Source organism: Erythrolamprus reginae, chromosome 1 (assembly GCF_031021105.1).
Source record: "Erythrolamprus reginae isolate rEryReg1 chromosome 1, rEryReg1.hap1, whole genome shotgun sequence".
Classification (NCBI taxonomy): domain Eukaryota; kingdom Metazoa; phylum Chordata; class Lepidosauria; order Squamata; family Dipsadidae; genus Erythrolamprus; species Erythrolamprus reginae.
The window spans coordinates 403342729-403361145 of NC_091950.1; the positions used below are offsets into that span (position 1 = coordinate 403342729).

The window sequence follows — 18417 nt, forward strand, 5'->3', positions numbered from 1 at the left end:
GTCAGGCATGGGGGAATTGAGGCATTCCCCCCCTCTCCCCTGGGCCTATACAATTTATGTATGGTATATCTGTGTGGATGTCTGATTTAATAATGGAGTTTTAAAATGGTTTTTTTTAATCTATTAGATTTGTCATGAATTGTTTATTGTATGCTGTGAGCCACCCCAAGTCTACGGAGAGGGGCGGCATACAAATCTAATAAATAATAATAATAATAATAATAATAATAATAACAACAACAACAACAACAACAACCACAGTGATTCAATTAACAATTGTGGTGGAAAAAAATGTCATAGCCCACTTAGCAACTGTCTCAATGAACAATGGAAATTTTGGGCTCTTGTAAATCAAGGATTTTCAGGATGTGATGTAAAACATTTTATTCACATATAAAACAACAGTACAATTCAGAAAGAGCAATGAACAACAATATAAAAATACAAATAGAAAAGAAAAGAGAGGAAGAGAAAAAAAAGGAAAACAAAAGGAGAGAATGAGAAAAAGAAAGAGAGAAGAAACAGTTATATGACATATCGTTATCTCCTTATTTACATTTCTGGTGAATCAAAAAGCAAACTCTATATATCTCATTATTACTTTATCTAGTCCGTATATCATATCTAGTCCGTATCCTGTGAGCTGGCATACAAATATAATAAATAATAATAATAGTAGTAATAATAATAATAATATAAATTATTTACATTTTCAGCATGTTATTTGCAATTATCAATTATGTCAATGTAATCATTTACTTATTTGTTGGTTGTTTCTTCTGGTTTTAAGCCATTTGCAAATGTTTTCCCAAATTGTATAGAAATCTTTCTCTTGTTTATTTTGTAGTTCGAATAAAGTGAGCCTGGACATTTCAGCCCAGTCCTTAAGTTTACTTTTAACCATATTATCTGTTGGGAGATTGTTGTCCTTCCACATTTGTGCGTAAGCTAGTCTCACTGTGATTATTATGTGGATGATAAGGTAGTAGTTTGATTTTGAGTATTGTTCTCTAACAAGCCCTAAAGGGTAGGTCTCTGGTTTCAGCCCTAGATCGCATTGCAATAAAGTGATACCTTGTCTTAGGAACTTAATTGGTTCTAGGACGAGGTTCGTAAGGTGAAAAGTTCGTAAGATGAAACAATGTTTCCCATAGGAATCAATGGAAAACCGATTAATGCATGCAAGCCCAAAACTCACCCCTTTTGCCAGCCGAAGTGCCCGTTTTTGCGCTGCTGGGATTCCCCTGAGGCTCCCCTCCATGGGAAACCCCACCTCCGGACCTCCGTGTTTTGCGATGCTGAAGGGGAATCCCAGCAGCGCAAAAATGGGCACTTCCCTGGCAACGCATCGCAAAAACACAGAAGTTCTCGAAACCCCACCTCTGGACTTCAGTGTTTTTGTGATGCTGTGATTTCACTGAGGCTCCCCTCGCTGGGAAACCCCACCTCCGGACTTCCATTGCCAGCGAAACACCCGTTTTTGCGATGCTGGGATTCCCCTGAGGCTCCCCTCCATGGGAAACCCCACCTCCAGACTTCCATGTTTTTGCGATGCTGCAGGGGAATTCCAGCATCGCAAAACGGGCACTTCGCTGGCAATGAAAGTCTGGAAGCAAGGCACCCAGCGACGGCGGCTTGGGTTCATAACGTGAAAATAGTTCGGAAGAAGAGGCAAAAAAATCTTAAACCCTGCGTATGTATCTCGAAAAGTTTGTATGACGAAGGGTTCGTAAGACGAGGTATCACTATTTCTTTTATCCATCTCTTAGTTTTCAACCAATAGTTATGTGCCACTGGACATGACCACCATAGGTGGTAGTAGGTTCCAAATTATTTTTTGCATTTCCAACATGTAGGGTCTATGCTGGGATAAATCTTGTTCTTATGAGCAGCTATTGATGTTGGCAGGTTTGGGCTGAACATTGTGGATGACGTGTTGCTTGTGTTAGTTACAGGACCCTCATCCGACCCACGTACAAGATAGCTTACCGAACAGTAACTGGTCTTGAATGGCGATGCTGCCCTGGTTTCACTGGAAGCAACTGTGAAGAAGGTAAGATCCCTGAATACTTGACAGACACTGCCCATCAAGAGGGTGGTCTATGAAACTGTGAGTATATATCATCCAGCCTTCTCCCATTTGATGTCCTCTAGTTGTGTTGGACTTGGAATCTCACAACCATAGTCAGCATGAATCTCAGCACGGAGGCTATGGATGTCTTCTATGGAGACTGGAATATGCTAGTAGTTAGAAATGGGAGGATTTACTGGTTTAGATTAGAAATACTGGACTGTGATCCTGTCTGAGTTTCATCTGTGTTTACCCTTAAGCAAGAGTTACATTTCTGAGGATTTCATAAATGTGTGCTTTTGTGGCTTGCAAGCCGTACTAATTTTAAGTGACGTATCATTATGTGTTTTTTTTTAAATATAATTTTTATTGATTTTTTAAAAAAGAATTTTACAAAAAACAAAAACATAAGACATAAAAGTATACCATCACCAAACAGAAAAATAAAAATTCCCTTCACCAGGGAAGATTCAATTTTGTGTCCTTCATTTGCTTCATCTCTGGGTTACATTGTTCATTCTTTATAAAGTGATTGAATTTTATTTCTTACATTTGCATCGCTTGCTGATATTGTTAATATATAATTTTTAACCTTCTCCCACCGCCTCATTGTTGCTGCTAACTTCTCTTCATTATAATTATGTAATCTGATTTCCATAATTTCATAGTGAATTTGGTCCACCATGTATCGGCACCAATTTTTTATCGTCCATTTATTATCATCTTTCCACCCAAGCACTATAGTTGCCTGGGCGCTTTCTATCGCTGCAATTTTGATTTCTTCATATTCTTTTACCTCACTATTTTTTATCAATAACGCTGCTTCCTTGGTTATTTTCCAATTACCATTCGGACGTATCATTATGTGCTATTTAGATTTTTTTCTCCCATGTTGCATTGTGTTCAGTCCACAATTAATTAGGCAATTTTAGTACATGGCATTGAAATCGAACTATCTTTATTAGAAACATAGAAACATAGAAACATAGAAGACTGAAGGCAGAAAAAGACCTCATGATCCATCTAGTCTGCCCTTATACTATTTTCTGTATTTTATCTTAGGATGGATATATGTTTATCCCAGGCATGTTTAAATTCAGTTACTGTGGATTTACCAACCACGTCTGCTGGAAGTTTGTTCCAAGGATCTACTACTCTTTCAGTAAAATAATATTTTCTCATGTTACTTTTGATCTTTCCCCCAACTAACTTCAGATTGTGCCCACTTGTTTTTGTGTTCACTTTCCTATTAAAAACACTTCCCTCCTGAACCTTATTTAACCCTTTAACATATTTAAATGTTATTGTAGCTCCCATGGCAATAGACAGAAACACTATGCATCTCATGTTCTATACACATTTCCACCATGTTAGTCTATGTCAGTGATGGCGAACCTATGGCATGGGTGACACAAATGGCACGTGGAGCCATATCTGCTGGCATGCAAGCTGTTGCCCCAGCTCAGCTCCAAAGTGCATGTGTGAATAATCCGCCCAACAACTGTTAAAAATGTGCCATATTCAAAAATTCTCTATATACAAAGATAATTATCCGGTGTTTAAATTATCTCAATGGACGAATGAAATAAGATATATGTAAAAATTAAGCTTATCTATTTAAAACCTCCTTGCTTCCTCTTCAAATCTTCCTTTTATTTACTTATAATTTAGATTATTAGCTATAATGTAACGGGCTACAGAGAATATTTATAGCTCACACTCTCCATGCAGATCTGCCGTCCACCCGCCCGTCCTTTATTGTTTGTTGTTATTGTACATTGCTTATCATATGATTCACTGTATAATTCTTGTTTTTTTCTGTGTGTTTCTTTTCTCTTTTCTTTTCTTCTCTTCCCCCCTCTTTTTACATGCTTGTATTGTTATTTGTACTGTTATTGTGTTTATTGTATTTATCTTTGTAAATAAAATTTATTTTAATAATTTCACCAGAAGAGCCCTTCACTCCTCCACTTGAAACAGAATACCCTACGAAAATAGACTAACAATCCTGGGTCTAGAAAGCTTAGAACTGCGACGCCTAAAACACGATCTAAGTATTGCCCACAACATCATATGCTGCAACGTCCTACCTGTCAATGACTACTTCAGCTTCAACCCCAACAACACAAGAGCACGCAACAGATTCAAACTTAATATTAACAGCTCCAAACTTGACTGTAAAAAATATGACTTCAGCAACCGAGTTGTCGAAGCGTGGAACTCATTACCAGACTCAGTAGTGTCAACCCCTAACCCCCAACATTTCTCCCTTAGACTATCCACGATTGACCTCTCCAGGTTCCTAAGAGATCAGTAAGGAGCATGTATAAGTGCACTAGCATGCCTTTCGTCCCCTGTCCAATTGTCTTTCCTTTATCTCATATATCATATATATTTTCTTCCTTTCATATTTATTTATTCATTCGATTTCATTCAATTTTTATGCCGCCCTTCTCCTTAGACTCAGGGTGGCTTGCAGCATGTTAGCAATAGCACTTTTTAACAGAGCTAGGCTAAGGCCCCCACAATCCGGGTACTCATTTTACCCACCTCGGAAGGATGGAAGGCTTAGTCAACCTTGAGCCGGTGATGAGATTTGAACCGCTGACCTTCAGATCTACAGTCAGCTTCAGTGGCCTGCAGTACAGCACTCTACCTGCTGCGCCACCCCGGCTCATCTTCTCCTCTATTTTTATATCTTTTCAATACAGTAGTACCTCTAGATACAAGTTTAATTCGTTCCAGAACCGAGCTCGTATGTCGATCAACTCGCATCTCGAATGAATGCCTTTAGACTTTGTTTTTCCGCGCCGAGATAACCAGAAGCAAGGATTCTTGCGCCACCTAGTGGAAGCTCGGCTCATATTCTGAATTTTAGCTCGGGTGTCGAACAGAAATTTCACTCGCGTCGTGGCTCTTAACTTGGAATACTCGCATGTGGAGCAGCTCGTATCTAGAGGTACTACTGTATATATATTACCTCATGTCTATTCTCTACTATATGTATTGTGTATTGGACAAAATAAATAAATAAATAAAATTAATTAATTAATTAATTTAAAACAAACCCAAAGTGCATGTGTGTGCTGGCAAGCTGATTTTTTGGCTCGCACACAGGCTCTGGGAGGGTGTTTGTGGATTCCAGAGGGGAGAGGACATTTTTACCCTCCCCCCCAGCTCTAGGGGAGCCTCAAGAGGGCAAAATACGAGCCTACTGGGCCCACCAGAAGTTGGGAAATAGGCCGTTTCTGGCCTCCAGATGCCTCTGGGAGTTGGGGAAAACTGTTTTTCACCCTCCCCATGCATTGAATTATGGGTGTGGGCACTTGCGCACGCTCTTTCAGTACACGAGGCAAAAAAGGTTCGCCACCACTGGTCTATGTTATACAGTGTTCTCTCGATTTTCGCGGGTTTGAACTTCGTGAATAGCCTACACCACGGTTTTTCAAAAAATATTAATTAAAAAATACTTCACGGGTTTTTTTCTATACCACGGTTTTTCTAGCCTGATGATGTCATACGTCATCGCCAAACTAATAATTTTTGCAAATGAATAACAAAAAAAATTATTGTTAATAAATAATTATGTTTATAAATATCAGAATCACCAAGAATCATCATCATTCAATGGTGAATACCAGTAATAATGGTGAGTAAATGATTGTTAAAGGAATGGGAAATGGTAATTTAGGGGTTTAAATTGTTAAGGAATGGCTTGTGATACTGTTCATAGCCAAAAATTGTGAATTTACTTCCGCATCTCTACTTCGCGGAAATTCAACTTTCGCGGGTGGTCTCGGAACGCATCCCCCGTGAAAATCGAGGAACATTTATTTTTATTTTATTTATTCGATTTTTTATGCCACCCTTCTCCTTAGACTCAGGGCGGCTAACAACATGTTAGCAATAGCACTTTTTAACAGAGCCAGCCTATTGCCCCCACAATCCGGGTCCTCATTTTACCCACCTCAGAAGGATGGAAGGCTGAGTCAACCTTGAGCCGGTGATGAGATTTGAACCGCTCACTTACAGATCTGCAGTCAGCTTCAGTGGCCTGCAGTACTGCACCCTACGTGCTGTGCCACCTCGGCTCTTTTCAATGTTACAGGATGGTTCCTAGTAACTCATATGTGGTCATACGGATAGTAGTTGTATGCCACAAAACACCCCGACCAAGCAGTTACCTATAGTAACTACTGAATATATTTTTACATTTCCGTATTCTATAGATCTCTATGCCTATTTTTAAAATATGTATATCCTTTATTACAAATGTGTATCAAGGTTCTCAGTTATCCAGATCATAGTTGTATCAAAAGTGGTTTTTATTTTGAAAATCCATCTAGACCAGACTTGTTGCTTCCTATCCTGGAAGCTTCATCAGTTGTATTGGATGCTGTGGGGGAGGGAAGGACAATTATTGAGAACTAGTCGCTGGATACTCATGTTTTGCTACGAAACTATGTAATCGGGCTTGATAAATTGACAAAGCTCGAAAATTTATGTCAAATGTGTAACTCCTTAGCATCAGAGCATGCTAATACAAGACAATTGGCAGTTGAAACAGAGTTCTTTTCCAGTGGGGAGGGGGAGTAGAATGTCTATGGATTAGTCATGCGCTGTCCATGCCTATACCCAGTTTAGAGAATAGGATCAGAACGTGTTAATATAAGGCAACTGGCAGTTGGAACAGAGTTCTTTTCAGGTAGGGAGGAGGAGTACAGTGTCTAACTTCTTAGAATCAGAGCATGTTAATAAACTAATCATAATGATCTAAATCATTAAATACTAATTATCTGATGGTTATTTTATTTACTTTTTGACTTCTATGCCACCCAATCCCAAAGGACTCAGGATTTTAAAGCCAAGGGGTACATATGTGCCAAGTTTCAAGTTTTTAGGTATTGCAGTTCTGGTGATTTTGTGATGAGTGAGTGGCATTTGGCTTTTATATACAGTGATACCTCATCTTACAAACGCCTCGTCATACAAACTTTTCGAGATACAAACCCGGGGTTTAAGATTATTTTGCCTCTTCTTCCAAACTATTTTCACCTTACAAACCCACCGCCGCCTGTGGGATGCCCTGCCTCCAGACTTCCGTTGCCAGCAAAGCACCCGTTTTTGTGCTGCTGGGATTCCACTGAGGCTCCTCTCCATGGGAAACCCCACCTCTGGACTTCTGTGTTTTTGTGATGCTGCAGGGGAATCCCAGCAGGAGAATCCCAGCAGCGCAAAAACAGGTGCTTTGCTGGTAATGGAAGTCTGGAGGTGGGGTTTCCCATGGAGGGGAGGCTCAGGGGAATCCCAGCAGCGCAAAAATGGGCGTTTCGGCTGGCAAAAGGGGTGAATTTTGGGCTTGCACGCATTAATTACTTTTCCATTGATTCCTATGGAAAACATTGTTTCATCTTACAAACTGTTCACCTTAAGAACCTCGTCCTGGAACCAATTAAGTTTGTAAAACAAGGTATCACTGTACTGTATATAGATTATTGAGATTATTTTATTTATTTATTTATTTATTCATTTTTTTTATGACGCCCTTCTCCTTAGACTCAGGTGGCTTACAACATGTTAGCAATAGCACTTTTTAACAGAGCCAGCATATTGCCCCCACAATCCGGGTCCTCATTTTACCCACCTCGGAAGGAGGGAAGGGTGAATCAACCTTGAGCCGGTGATGAGATTTGAACCGCTGACCTGCAGATCTAGCAGTCAGCTTTAGTGGCCTGCAGTACTGCACTCTACCCCCTGCGCCACCTCAGCTTTTACTTGGTGGGAGGGGGAATGATAGGTTCTGATAGGATGATGGTAGTGGTGGGGAAATGGAAAGATTGTGTTTTCTTTGCAATTAATCTTAATTGTCAGTAACTATCTTTCCACCTGCCACAGCATCTAATTCAATGGAGGAAGCTTCCAGGATAGGGAATGAAATATCTTTTTCTCAAAAAATCAGTCCTGTTGCCTTTTCAAAATAAAAACCACTTTTGATACATCTATCATTACAATTATAATTGCCTAATTATTAAAATACACAAGAGGAAAGCCCACTGCTTTTCAGTAAAGTTTGCTCTGCTTTGCTAAAACTTGCAAAAAAACCACCCCCATTAATTTGCTATTTCTCAATTCCCTTCTCTCTCTTGTTGCTGGATTTTTTTATGTCTTCTTGGTTCTTGGTTTTTCCATTGTTTGTTCATTTGTTTATTAGTTTCTAAATGGCTGCAATCATGCCACTTTTGGCAAGGTATGAAAAATAATTACAAAATGTCTAATCACAAAAATACCAAATAATAGTACAATGCAAAAATTAAAAACAGCAACTTAGAGCAATATAAACACACATGTTGTGTTCCCTCGTTACGTCAAATTTAAAATGATTTTCAGAAGAGTTTTGTTTTATCTTGTTTCCAGAAAGGCAGTAACGTCAAGGCTTGTCTAGTTTCTTGGGTTAAGCTGTTCCATAATGTAAGACCATTATATTACAATAACTACCCAGAGTCAGTGATTGAATGGACAGACATAGAAATTAAACAAACAAGTAAAAATTCATTATTGCACCGAGAAACAGTTTCTCCTTGGCTCACCACCCATTTCATAGACATTACTATTTTTTTATGAGTTGTCTTTAGGTTGGTGGGTTCCATATGAAAAAAGTAGTCTCAGCATCAAACCATGTAAGACTTTATAAATTAAATTCGGTACTTAAAATTGCATCTAGAAACTCATTGACAACCAGTGAAAAACCTCTAACACAGAGGGATATGTTCAGAATCCATTAATATGCTGTCTGCGGAGAGGGGCGGCATACAAATCCAAGAAATAATAATAATAATAATAATAATAATAATAATAATAATAATAATAATAATATATGCACTGGTGAGACCACATTTGGAATACTGTGTTCAGTTCTGGAGACCTCACCTACAAAAAGATATTGACAAAATTGAACGGGTCCAAAGATGGGCTACAAGAATGGTGGAAGGTCTTAAGCATAAAACATATCAGGAAAGACTTAACGAACTCAATCTGTGTAATCTGGAGGACAGAAGGAAAAGGGGGGGACATGATCGAAACATTTAAATATGTTTAAGGGTTAAATAAAGTTCAGGAAGGAAGTGTTTTTAATAGGAAAGTGAACACAAGAACAAGGGGGCACAATCTGAGGTTAGTTGGGGGAAAGATCAGAAGCAACATGAGAAAATATTATTTTACTGAAAGAGTAGTAGATGCTTGGAACCAACTTCCAGCAGACGTGGTTGGTAAATCCACAGTAACTGGATGTAAATATGCCTGTGATAAACATGTATCCATCCTAAGATAAAATACAGGAAATAGTATAAGGGCAGACTAGATGGACCATGGGGTCTTTTTCTGCCATCAATCTTCTATGTTTCTATGTAAAAGAGAAACAATAGGACAGGGAACAGACAGCACTCTGGTGCAGTTATACACCCCCCTTATTCTTAGGAATCGGGCGAGATCAACACTGGATGGTCTAAGTGTAAAGTTTTGGGGGTTAGGTGATGATACTACAGAGTCTGGTAGTGAGTTCCATGCATCAACTACTCAGTTACTAAAGTCGTATTTCCTGCAGTTGAGTTTAGAGCGGTTTACTTTAAGTTTGTGTCTGTTGTGTGCTCGTGTGTTGTTGTGGTTGAAGCTGAAGTAGTTGTTGACAGGAAGGGCATTGTAGCAGATGATTTTATGGGCTATGCCTAGGTCGTATTTAAGGCGACGTAGTTATAAGCTTTCTAAAGCTAGAATTGTAAGTCTAGTTGCGTAGGGTATTCTGTAGCGAGTGGAGAAGTGGAGGGCTCTTCTGGTAAAGTACCTCTGGATGTTTTATAGAGTGTTCATGTCCAAAATGTGGCGTGGGTTCCTGACAAATGAGCTGTATTCAAGGATTGGTCTGACGAAAGTTTTGTATGCTCTGGCTAGTAGTGTGAGATTACCGGAGCAGATTAGGTTAACAACTGTTGAAGCCTTTTTGGCAATGTTGTTGCAGTGGGCAATATATATATGTATATATATGAAGGTCTTGGCATGTTCGGGTTTCTTCCGGTGTAGGTTTCAGAGATTTCTGGTGATGTTTCATCGAGGTCCCACTCGTTATCTTCAGGCTGATGCTTCTGTTCTTGTTCTAGGGTGAACACACAAAGACAGAAGCACCAGCCTGAAGATGACGAGTGGGACCTCGTCGAAACGTCGCCAGAAATCTCTGAAACCTACACGGGAAGAAACCCGAATATGCCAAGACCTTCATACCTGTACCCATGAAAATCTACAAAAAGGAGTAGTAGATCACTTAATGTAAGAGATTAAAGGGAAACTGAGAAAGAAATGGAAAGGAAAGCAAATCTAATGAAGAGATAAAAGGTGAGGCTGTTGGCAGTTCATCTTACAAATGGCAACTCAGCCCAGATGCCAGAAAATTCAGACTCTCTCCAGAGTTGTACATTTCAGACTTGAAAACTAGCATAATTAATTCACTCTGTTTTTCACATTTGGTAACTTTAAGCTGTGCGGATGCCGTCGACTCTCAGAATTCCCCAGCCAACCTAAAGGAGCATTGGGAATTCCTCTTGCGGTTTCAATACTGTGTTTATCTCAAGACTACCATTAACGATACTTTATGGAAATTGATGCAATTCTGGCTTCCTTGAACTTGCCCAGGTGTGTGGGGATTGACCCTAACCATACTGCACGCATACGGATGGATGAAAACTGTAGAAATGGTATAAGAAATGTGAGAATGAGCTAAAGTTGACAAAGGATGCTAAAAACAATAAAAAGGCTTTTATAGAAGTTTTTTTTTAAAAAAAATTAGAGTTGTTTAGATTGTTTAAACCATTCTAAGTGTGACATCTTTTGAGCTTGACAGTTGTTTCAAGTTTAAAATGGGCTGTTCCATCCCAACAGGAAGCCTTCCAACCTTCATGGGAATGTTCTGAGCTTGAAATGGCTCCGATAAATATTTTGAGTTCGGAATAACCAATCCCGATCTTGAAACAGCTGTTTTGAATTCAAGGCGTTTGCACTCAACTATCTAAAATAAAAAAAGAGAAAAGAATCAATAAACCAACAACTCAATGAAGACATAAAAGTGTTAATGGGGAACAAAGTCAAGTCAGAACTCTTGTTTTGATTCTGTTGTCTCCAATATGAGAGGGTGTGTGTTTCATTAGGTAATTTTGAAGAGCAAGATTAAAGAGCAAAACATAATCACCGCCACGAGAATCACTTACGCTCAAAACTGATGAAGCAGATGAAAAGTCAAAACAGATGAAAAGTCAAGACACTCAGTCAGAAAGGCAAATACAGTGATACCTCGTCTTACAAACTTAATTGGTTCCGGGACAAGGTTGTTAAGGTGAAAAGTTTGTAAGACGCAACAATGTTTCCCATAGGAATCAATGGAAAAACAATTAATGCGTGCAAGCCCAAAATTCACCCCTTTTGCCAGCCGAAGCGTCCGTTTTTGTGCTGCTGGGATTGCCCCTGAGGCTCCCCTCTATGGGAAGCCCCACCTCTGAACTTCTGTGTTTTTGCGATGCTGCAGGGGAATCCCAGCATCGCAAAAACAAGCACTTCGCTGGCAACGGAAGTCTGGAGGTGGGGTTTCCCAGCGAGGGGAGCCTCAGTGAAATTGCAGCATCGCAAAAACACAGAAGTCCTCGAAACCCCACCTCCAGACTTCCGTGTTTTTGTGATGCTGTGATTTCACTGAGGCTCCGCTCGCTGGGAAACACCACCTCTGGACTTCCGTTGCCAGCGAAGTGCCCATTTTTGTGCTGCTGGGATTCCCCTGCTGGGATTCCTCTGCAGCATCACAAAAACATGGAAGTCCGGAGGTGGGGTTTCTCATGGAGGGGAGCCTCAGTGGAATCCCAGCAGCGCAAAAACAGGTGCTTTGCTGGCAACGGAAGTCCGGAGGCGGGGCATCCCAGTGGCGGCGGTGGGTTTGTAAGGTGAAAATAGTTTGTAAGAAGAGGCAAAAAAATCTTAAACCCCAGGTTTGTATCTCGAAAAGTTTGTATGACGAGGCGTTTGTAAGGCGAGGTATCAATGCAATGGAAAAAAATCTACAGGTGTGCAGAGATGGACGAGATGACAAGAGACATTAAGGGCACGAAAGTAGATGAAACAAACATACCTTGGGATAAATGGTACACCTGGATTGAGAACAGAATAATTCAAAGAGATGATGAGGAACTAAAACATACTTAGATGACAACAGATGAAGTACATAAATACTAACATTTAATAAGATAAACTCATTTTACTTTTTCACTGATGAAAGTAACTAACCAAATATGAAACCGTTGCATACTGATTCAGAAATGGGTTATGGTCTGCATGTGTATATATTTTCTCTTTTTATTGTATTTGAAAACCTAAATAAAGTTTTTAAAAAAACTAAAAAAAACAAAGAGCAAAAGTGAAGTTTGGGTTCACCTGAAATATGATTGGGGAATACCTAAATCTTCAGAGGAATTGAATTGAAGAACCCAGCTAATGGTTTACCTTTTTGTATTCATTCATTCATTCATTCATTCATTCATTCATTCATTCATTCATTCATTCATTCAATTTATATCTCACTTGTATTAGCTTTTAGAAATCATTGAAAACTGATGAAGGATCAGGCAATTGGAGGAATGTTGTCTCTATCTTCCAGAAAGGAGGAGATAAAAGGTGGGGAAAGGAAAAGATAATTACAGTATTGGGATTAGATCAGGTAACCTAAAGTCAATAGCTTTTACATAAAATTAAAAGTTCTTTTTCCCCCTGGTTGATTCTGGGGATGTGATAAGAGCAATGCAAAGCTGCAATAAAATCTGTAGGCCTTGGAATTAGAAATCCCAGTTTGAAATGTTCCGAAAATTGGAATTGGAAAATGTTTCACATCATATTTCAGGGGTGGGTTCTTCCCAGTTCAGACTAGATCTCTTGAATCGGTAGTGCTGGTGATGTCATAGATCCAATTTGGTCGATACCGGTTCATGCACCCCACCATCTTTTTTAAAAAAAAATTGTGGTGTCTTCTCTTTTCCTGCTTGACAAAGGGCCTTATATATTGATATACTTTTCTAGATATCTTTATAATGAATTATGTATTATTTAAAAATGCTATATAGTTGAAGTCAAAGCGCTTCACAAAATTTGGAGAAAGATTATGATCCGCAAATAAGATGCTGAACAAGTCAGTATGAATTACTGCCACTCAGAGTCTTTGGAGAGGGGGCGGCATACACATCTAATAAATTATTATTATTATTATGTCAGTACAACACAGCAAATGAGAACACTATGCTGGATTTCGTATTTCATCACCAGTCGGGCGCTTCCCAAGCACTTAGGACTGTGTGATGTAGCGGCGAATTATGTTTGCCGATCCCAGTAAAGCGGCCTTTTGCAATTGACAGATGGAGATTTTGTCAATTCAAATGGTTTTCAAATGTCCGCTGAGATCCTTTGGTACTGCGCCCAGCATACCAAGGACCACTGGGACCACTTTCGCTGGCTTATGCCAGAGTCATTGCAGCTCGATTTTTAGATCTTCGTATTTCACTAATTTCTCTAGCTGCTTCTCCTTAATTCTGCTGTCTCCTGGGAGTGCGATGTCGATGATCTATGCTTTCTTTTTCTCCACGATCACAATGTCTGGTATGTTATGCTTCAGAATTCGGTCAGTCTGAAGTCGGAAGTCCCACAGTAGTTTTGCTTGCTCATTTTCGACTACTTTTTCAGGCTTACGATCCCACCAGTTCTTTGCCACTGGTAAATGGTAGTTCCGGCACAAGTTCCAGTGGATCATCTGTGCCATAGCATCATGTCTATGCTTGATTATTAATATTATTATTATTATTATTATTATTATTATTATTATTATTATTATTGTTGTTGTTGTCTGTTGAATTGATTATTTTTCAATATAATTTCTTAAGCTTTCCTAGTTGGCCCTTTAGTGATTTATTTTCTGAAGCTCCTTGTCATAGTTTGAATGGGTATACATAATGTCTTAGGTTAGCGTTCAAATGGGATTGGATTGTTTTCAGTTCAGTATGTTGTGAAAACCTATTTTCTTAGTCTATTGTATGAACTGAAGTATTATGTTACTCCAGGCTTATGTTTGGTGCAACTTATTGTATTAGTATAGCAATTGTATTTTTTTAAAAAAATCGTAGGTTTATTGACAGTACCAAACTGGTCCAACATTATTCCACTTTCTCTAATCTTTTCAAGACTTATTATTGGATGAGTCCTAATAATTAGTAATTCAAAATAAGAATTGGGAGTCCCAAAAGTTCAGCTGCATAATTTTAATTTATAGCCTACCCCATTCTTGCACTTGGGGAAAAGGAATCCTCAATCTGAGTATTGCATTGGCAGTTCTGTGTTAGCAAAAACTTCAGAAGAGAAGGATTTAGGGGTAGTGATTTCTGACAGTCTCAAAATGGGTGAGCAGTGTGGTCGGGCGGTAGGAAAAGCAAGTAGGATGCTTGGCTGCATAACTAGAGGTATAACAAGCAGGAAGAGGGAGATTGTGATCCCCTTATATTGAGTGCTGGTGAGACCACATTTGGAGTACTGTGTTCAGTTCTGGAGACCTCAGCTACAAAAAGATATTGACAAAACTGAACGGGTCGAAAGACGGGCTACAGGAATGGTGGAAGGTCTTAAGCATAAAACGTATCAGGAAAGACTTAATGAACTCAATCTGTATAGTCTGGAGGACAGAAGGAAAAGGGGGGACATGATTGAAACATTTAAATATGTTAAAGGGTTAAATAAGGTTCAGGAGGGAAGTGTTTTTAATAGGAAAGTGAACACAAGAACAAGGGGACACAATCTGAAGTTAGTTGGGGGAACGATCAAAACGAACATGAGAAAATATTATTTTACTGAAAGAGTAGTAGATCCTTGGAACAAACTTCCAGCAGACGTGGTTGGTAAATCCACAGTAACTGAATTTAAACGTGCCTGGGATAAACATATATCCATTGTAAGATAAAATACAGGAAATAGTATAAGGGCAGACTAGATGGACCATGAGGTCTTTTTCTGCCGTTAGTCTTCTATGTTTCTATGTTTTAGGTTAGCGTTAAAATGGGATTGGATTGTTTTCAGTTCAGTATGTTGTGAAAACGTAGCTATTTTCTTAGTCTATTGTATGAACTGAAGTATTATTTTACTCCAACTTATTGTATTAGTATAGCAATTGTATTTTTTTTTTAAAAACGTAGGTTTAGTGTGAGTACCAAACTGGTCCAACATTATTCCACTTTCTCTAACCTTTTCAAGACATTATTGGATGAGTCCTAATAATTAGTAATTCAAAATAAGAATTGGGACCCCAAAAGTTCAGCTGCATAATTTTAATTTATAGCCTACCCCATTCTAATTAATTGTAATAGAATGTGGGAATGATTTTGGGTAAAGAGAGGAAGAGACGTTGCTTAGGAAGCTATCAGATAAATGAGGCAGGAGCCCCCATGGCTTAAAAGTCAAAAAAAAGAAACTTAGAAAGGACCCTCCCTAATGGATCAAGCGAAATGCTCCCATTTTGCTCCTGCCTGTCGGTCGTTGGAGAGCCAGTCGCGAAGGGAGTGTGAGGCTCTGCCCACCCACCTGGGGGCCACCATTCTAGTTCTTTTACACAGAATGTTTTGTGCATGCGCAGAGGGTAAAATAACCCAAATGGCGGTGTCCAGGCCGGTGGGCGGAGCCTCAAACTCCCTTCATAATTGGCTCTCTGATGACGGACAGGCACGATTGAATTGGGAGCATTTCACCCCTGGATCAAATGGTTAAAAATGGTAACAGGAAGTTTTGGGCTTTCGGTGTTGCAAAATCCTGTCAATGTATTAAAGTAGAATTACCTCATCTAATTGGGCTTCCTGTCTGGTTTAACCAGGAAGCCTGAGATAAGCATGAAGAGATAAATGGCCCAAACTCACTTAGGTGAGATGAGTGGTGTAGAAATATGACAGACAACCAGCACCTGCATTAAAGTAGGATATTATAGAATTAATGGACATTTGCTTCTCTTCGTTTAAGGCCCCGCTCTGGTGCAATTCAACTAAGAATAAAAGCAGGATTGGTCCATAGTTTAGAACAGTGATTTTCAACCTTTTTTGAGCCGCGGCACATTTTTTACATTTACGAAACCCTGGGGCACATTGAGCGGGGGAATGGTGGGGGCTAAAAAAAGTTTGGACAAAAAAGTTCTCTCTCTCTCTTCCTCCCTTTCGCTCTCTTTCTCTCTCCCTCCCTCTTTCTCTCCCTTCCTTCTTTCTCTCTCCATCCCTCTTTCTTTCTTTCTCTTCCTTCCTCTCTTTTTTGCTCTCTTTCTCTCTCCCTCCCTACCTCCCTCTATGTCTTTCTCTCTCTCTCCTTCCGTCCCTCTTTTTCTCTCTCTCTATTGCTTTCTTTCTCTCTCTCTTGCTTTCTTTCTCTTTTTCTCCCACTCTCTTGTTCTCTTTCTCTCTCTCGCTTTCTTTCTCTCGCTCTCTTGCTTTCTTTCTCTCTCTGAGCTTCGCGGCACACCTGACCATGTCTCACGGCACACTAGTGTGCCGCGGCACACTGGTTGAAAAACACTGGTTTAGAAGACCAGAAAAAGTAATAATGTCTCCTAGAGTGGGATTTCAGAAAATAGCTCTGTGAAACTGCCCTGTGTCAATGCATGACATATTCCATAGGAAGGAGAACATCTCATGAATGTAGAGGAACTCTTTCCCTAAAGAGGAAAAAGTGATGATTTAAAGCTCACACATGACCTAGAGTTGAGTGAACAGCCAGAAAGATTTCTTCACAGGCTGGAGTTCTTTTTTCTTTTCTTTGTCAGCTGCCTGGTTAAGAATTAAAATTCCTGAGATAATTATAATCTAAACAATCTGTAGCCTTTAGCATTAAGGAGGTGCCCACCAGATGGTGATGGTTAAGTGGTTACTTTTCTCAAAACCTGAACCTATTAAGAAAGGGTCAAGACTTTCTGTTTTATTCTAAAATGAGATTCAACAATGAGATTCAACTCTACAAAGGAAGAAAAAAGTCGCTGAAATGGGGAGACAAGATTTTTTTTCAAGAACAAAAATAGGATTAAAAAAAATGTGGAATGCAAGGGAATCTAGTCTATGGGAACAAAATCTGTATGAAATAGACAAATAAATACACTCATGCAATAGGCATAGGGTCTGGTTATTTGAGGAACTGCCTATCTTTCATCATTTGGGAGACAGGAAATGTTGCGGGTCGCATCCCTTAGGGCAGTGGTCCCCAACCTTTTTTCCACCAGGGACCAGTTTCAGCAAGACAATTTTTCTATGGCCCGGTGGGGGCGGAAAGGGGGTTTAGCTTATCGTTCCATTGTCTCTCTCCCCCCCCTTTTTAATTTTGCGGGGGAGTTGAGGTGACAGAGGGAGAAAGGGTAGGAGGGGGCGGTTTCCTGTCTCTTTCCCCTCCTGTTCACTCGGGACCGCCGTTTGCCTTTCAGCAGTTCCAGAGGACATCCCCCGCCCCCGTTCCGGCTGGGATTGCAGCAAGGAATCCCAGAGCAGGGGGAGGTGCCTCCACGGACACAGTCACCTTCCTTTGCGATCGCTGCCTGCTTGGAGCGCCCACCACTGCCAGGTCTGGTAATTTTCTTGCAGCAAGGAATCCTTCCAAAAGAAAATTACCAGAGCTGGTGGTGGGGGTTTCATGGTCACACACACACCCCTGGCTTCGCTCCCACCCAGGACCCCGGGAATAGGGTGGGGGAGCCTAGCAAAAAAAGAGCTGCACAATGCCAAAGCCTTTTCGTTTGAGCTGCAGGCAGAGCGAGGGCTTTGCAAGGGCTTCGCAAGGAGGAAATAGACCACTTTCGACGAGAGAAGAAAGACAGGAAAGGAAGAAAGCAAGCAAGCAAAGGTTTTCTCAGCCCGAGGCAAATGGCGGTCCCAAGTGAACGTGAGGGGAAAGAGACAGGAAACAGCTTGGCACTCGCCGGCTCCACAGCAGTTGCTGACTCCGCGGACCGGTGCAACATGCCTTGCGGCCCGGTACTGGTCCGCGGACCGGTGGTTGGGGACCCCTGCCTTAGGGAGATACACCTAGTGGGCCCCCGAAGAATGGCCTTCTCTGTGGTGGTTCCCACTCTCTGGAACATCATTCCCCCAGAGATTAGAATGCCCCCCACTCTAACAGTTTTCCAGAAGGCACTGAATGCCTGGTTCTGCCAGTGGGCCTAGGGAATGCAGAGCGGGATGGAGCCCATTAAATGGCTCAGGTGATCTGTCACCGGGATGGGGAGGTGGGGGGATATATTATATTATAATATGAGAAACATGAGAAAA

At 40.3% G+C, this 18417-nt stretch overlaps 1 protein-coding gene across 3 annotated transcripts in view; it reads left to right on the forward strand.

Moving 5' to 3' along the window:
- Nucleotides 1-18417, forward strand: part of COL26A1 (collagen type XXVI alpha 1 chain) — a 236724-nt gene that overhangs the window by 70781 nt on the left and 147526 nt on the right. For 2 of the 3 annotated variants that reach the window (XM_070742446.1, XM_070742429.1), the window contains exon 3: nucleotides 1950-2053. In XM_070742446.1, coding sequence (XP_070598547.1) covers nucleotides 1950-2053 — 104 coding nt within the window. The remainder of the gene's footprint in view (nucleotides 1-1949; nucleotides 2054-18417) is intronic. The other variant, XM_070742438.1, reaches the window with a different exon arrangement.